Consider the following 4,816-nt stretch of genomic DNA (forward strand, 5'->3'; position numbering starts at 1 on the left):
GCCAACCCCAAATCAGAACCGTCCTTTGCCTAATTACAGGCACCAAATGAGATTTCCATTTTCTTTTTAATCAAGGAACTGGGGGCTTCTGGTGGGGCCAGCTGTTTTGCTCAGACAAGTCCAAGGCATTGCAGGAGAGGGACGCAGGGCGGGGGGTGTCTTACCATCTTGGTGTGGGTGGTAGATTGAGAGAGCTCAGTGCTTTCCATTTCAACCCCTTTCCACATCCTTTTAAACCACCTCTTGTATTCCATTCGCACCTGGAAGTGGGAAGAATATTGGGGCTGCATTACACCCAGAGCTTTGCAGGAGAAATTACGATGCCAAGCCTCACTCCCTACTGCTCTTTTGGGGGTTTTCTGTCTGATAATGGCCATGCTCATATGGGTTCATTTGACTCCGATTAAACTTCCTCAGCTAGACAAAAGATGCTGACTTAAAGCCAGGCACCAGAAGGGCTCTTTATGAAGATGAAGGTGCAGACGATGACGAAGATGAGGATGGTGATGATGCACGTGGTGATGAGGATGGAGATGATGAGGTGTTTGTGGTGAGGATGAAGGTGATGATATGTTGATGGAGGTGTTGGTGGTGATGATCAAGGAGATGATAGTGGTGATTATGATGATGATGATGAAAAAAGTAATTATGGTGAAGATGAAGATGATAGTGGTGATGGTGACGAACGACGATGACAAAGGCTGCCATTCATTAAACACTCAGGTAAACACAGGACCGCTAACTGCAAGGTCGGCAGTTGAAACCCACCAGCTGCTCCGTGGGAGAAAGTTGAGACCGTCTGCTCTCTTAAAGATCTACAGCCTCAGAAACTGCTGATTTGGAATCAACAAAAGGGCAGAGGATTGGTTTTGGAAGTCTTGAGAGGGCAAAGGTCCCACACTTGACTGCTCCCCCGAGGATGGTGGTTCCAGTGCACCCAGCAGGCAGCCACACAGGAAAAAGGCCTTCAATCTTCTTCCATGAAGATTAAACTCAGCAACTCACTGCCATCAAGCTGGTTCTGACTCACAGCAAGTGACTCTACAGGACAGAGTGGAACTGCCTCTGTGGATTTCTGAGATGGCAAATCTTTGCAGGAATAAGAAATCTCATTTTTCCCCCTTTGGAATGGCTGGTAGTTTCAAATCCTGAGGTTAGCAGCCCACCCCATCACCCACATCAGGTCAGGGCTCCAAGAACATTACAGCCTAGGGAACTTGTAGGGCCATTCTGCACGGTCACATGGCATTGCCATGGTCAAAATGGACTCAATGGGATCCAACAGCCCAAACAACCTCTGTTCCAGGCACTTCACATGCACTGGGCCATGTGACTTGCTGAGGAAGGTGTTCCCTCATCCTCAATGAACAATGAAGAAGTTGAGACTCTTGGAGGGAAACTGGCTTGTCCATAGCAGCACGCCCAGCATTGCCATTCTTATTCAAGAGTCCTAGAACTAATCAGAGTTCTGGCGGCATAATAGTTATGCATTGGGCTGCTAACTGTAAGGCTAGAAGCTCAAAACCACCAGCCACTCTGAGAGAGAGAAAGATGAAGCTTTCTATTCCCACAAAGAGTGACAGGCTCAGAAACCCACAGGGACAGTTCTACCCTGTCCTATAGAGTCGCTCTGGGTCAGCAGTGACTCAATGGCAGTGAGAGCACTAACCACTGAAGAAACCGCTGAAGAAACACTTTGTGTTCCAATAGATCGCCCTCCTGGAACTTCCTTAACATGATAAAGATGTTCATTAAATCGTTAATACTTAGCTCTATGTTGCCAAGACACGCAGGTTATATTTTACTCCTTCTGTGTATGGGGAATCCCGAAGTGCTCAAAGATGGGAAAGAAATTAATAAAGCCTAAATTTGGTCTGTTTGTCAGCGCTGTTAATGCCACTCAACTGCAAAGGATAAAGTCAGGAAAGATAGTCCTAATCTCTCTGATGAGTAAAATGATAGCATCGTTGTTTTTGATGCCACGAGTCCATTCTAACTCATAGCAACTCCGTGTTCCAGAGGATGAAAGACTGCCCACTCCAGGATGGTTCTCTCAACTCTGCCTGCATTTCTGAAGTCGCGGCGTCCATCCGCCTCTGCGTAGGCCTTCTTCTTCACTGGCCCTCTTCTATACCTAGCATGTTGTCCTTCTCTAAGGAGTGGTCTCTCCTGAAAACGTGTCCAAAGTGCGTGAGACGAAGAAGGCTCACCATCCTCACCCCTAAAGAGCCATCTGGTCATCTCCTTCCAGATGTTCATTCTTCTGGCAGGCCGAGGTATACTGTATATACTCGAATGTAAGCTGACCCGAATATCAGCCGAGGCACCTAATTTTACAAAAACTGCAACAAAAAAGTGCTGAACAACTGGGTTTGCACGAGTATGTACAGTACTTAATATTATTCTGCCAAATGCCGTAATTCAAAGATATCAATACTCATCGGTCTTATTCATTTGCTGGCTTCACATTTTCACTTTTTACCACTTTAAAGAGGTCTCTTGCAGATTTGTCCCAATGCACGGTGTCATTTGATTTATTGACTACTGCTTCCATGGATGTTGACTGGAGATTAAAGTAAAATGAAAGCCGTGACAATACCAATGTTTGCTTCATGCATCTTGAGGTTGCTTGTTAGCCCAGTTGTCAGGAATTTTGTTATGTACAGGTTCCTTGTGAGCACGATTGAAGTGTTCTGGGATCCCATCTTGACAATGTCACCACCCATAATTTCTTATGCGTCTAACAGTCAAATGCTTTTGCACAGTGAATAAAATACATGCAAATATCTTCCCGGTATTATTTGTTTTCAGCCAAGATCCATGCGACATCAGAGATGATATTCATGTGACCACGCCCTCATTTGAATCTGGCTTGGATTTCTGCCACTTCTCTGTCAGTATACTGCTGCAACCACTTTAGAATCAACTTCAGAGAAATGACAATAAACATTATACTGATGACCCTTTATGAGACTCTACGGTCTGCCATATTACATGATCTAAATTAATCCTCAATCTGTAGGATACGTTTTGCTTCATTTTCAGGCAAAACAAACAAACAAACAAACAAACAACCCCTACCCTCAAAAAGAATTAGGCAAAAAGAGGATAAGCAACCCATTCGCTGTCACAGTAGTAGTTGGTGGAATGACTTGGATTCAAGCTAAAGTCCCTTTGCACTTACAGTAGATTGCGTCACATAGTCCAGTTTCTCTCCCAATAGTTCACCTCACTATAGGAGGATGATATATCATCCAAGATATGAATAATCAGGTGTGAATTCAAGTATGGCTTGCCTTGGCCAATGAAATCAGGGTGAGAGTGATGTGTGCTACTTCTAAGCAGAAGTTTCAAGAGAGTGAAGCTGTGTTTTGCCTCAATCTCTTTTTATTTAGCTACAAGATCACCAGTACACTATACTGGGCTGCCCCCTCACCCTCATCCCAGAGCTCACACAATGTGAGCCAAACCCCAGGTATATATCATGAGTAAGAATTAAATCTTTAACTTTGCTGATATTGGGGAAGGTATTTTTGTGGTATGTGTGTTTGTGTTGTGTTGGTGAAAATATATGCATACACCAATTTAAAACTCCTGCATGTACAATTGAGTGACTTCAATCTCAATCTTACTACCTGTTTCCAAATTATTCCACAAACATTAACATAACTCATTGTCCTCTAAAGTCTTCTATACTTTCAGGTTTCTTTACACAATTTGATCAGACACAGGTAGAAAATTCTTCTAAGGAACATAATTCACCTTCCTTCAGGTTAAAGATTAAAATCATCTCAGGACAATAGTTTCAGGGAATCATCCAACCTCATTTGCTCCAGAAATTCTGGATTCTATGATATTGTCAATCCTGCTCCACATTACCTCCCCACTTTTGATCAGTAAAGGAGAGCTATTGTTACAGCAGTATAATTGACCTTATTCTGACTGTTACAGTGCTCTTAAGTGATAATGCTAGGATGCTTAAAAGATGAGATTCAAAGAACATGGCAGATCCAAGAATTCAGGCAATTCAAAGTATAAAAAGAAAGGGTCAAGCCTTTAAGACCCCAGAGGCTATATCTTTTGGTAGCCAGGCACCACTTGCTTTCTTCACCACATTTGCTTATGCACCCATTTTGTTTTCAGTGATTGTGTCAGGAAGGTGAGTATCAAAGAATTGCAGGTTATTAGAACAGTGTTCTTGTGTTTACAGGGGCCTTGAGTAGAGGCCCAAAGTCCGTCTGCTATCTTAATACTTAGCATATAAACATATGTACATTGGCTTCTATGACTTCATTATAAATTAATATATTTACATATCTCCATGCCTATAGTGATACCTCTATAAATAGCTTTTGCCTCCTAGTTCTTTCCTTTATTTCCTTTCACCTTCCTCCTGTCCCACTATCATGCTCACCCTCCATTTGGCTTTCAGTAATTCCTCTTGGATATATTTCACTTGTTCAAACCCCACCAGGCATACACCTTCCTCACCATCAGTTTTAGATCTCTTGTTGTTCCCTTATCCCTGAGTTTGTTGGCTCTCCACTCGCCCTCCACACCTCCTCCTCTCCCATGTCCCCTGGTACTGTGTTCCCATTGTTTTCTCCTCGGGATTGTTCATCCTGCCGATCTTATATAGATAGACATAGGGCAAAATAAAACAAAATGATAGATAGTTAAGGTCTGTCTGCTGACTCTTATGAGTGTTTTCCAATCGGGTCTGATGAGGTGCCAAGCCCTGTCCCCTAAGTCAGAAGTTTATTTTCAGGATTCCTCGGGGACCTTGTTTCTTTGCTCCCCTTGCTGCCCTGTTGAA

The 4,816-nt window shown here is 43.3% G+C and overlaps 1 protein-coding gene across 1 annotated transcript in view; it reads right to left on the reverse strand.

The window, feature by feature from the left end:
• The window catches only part of LOC101638959 (adhesion G protein-coupled receptor E4-like), a 31,940-nt gene that overhangs the window by 1,950 nt on the left and 25,174 nt on the right, over nucleotides 1-4,816 (reverse strand). Inside the window, 1 exon segment of the mRNA XM_045300064.1 lies at nucleotides 165-260. Within this exon segment, the coding sequence (XP_045155999.1) occupies nucleotides 165-260 (96 nt within the window).

The sequence above is a fragment of the Echinops telfairi genome, unplaced genomic scaffold (genome assembly GCF_000313985.2).
Source record: "Echinops telfairi isolate 266 unplaced genomic scaffold, ASM31398v2 ScPeMD7_7459;HRSCAF=8497, whole genome shotgun sequence".
NCBI classification, from domain to species: Eukaryota; Metazoa; Chordata; class Mammalia; order Afrosoricida; family Tenrecidae; genus Echinops; species Echinops telfairi.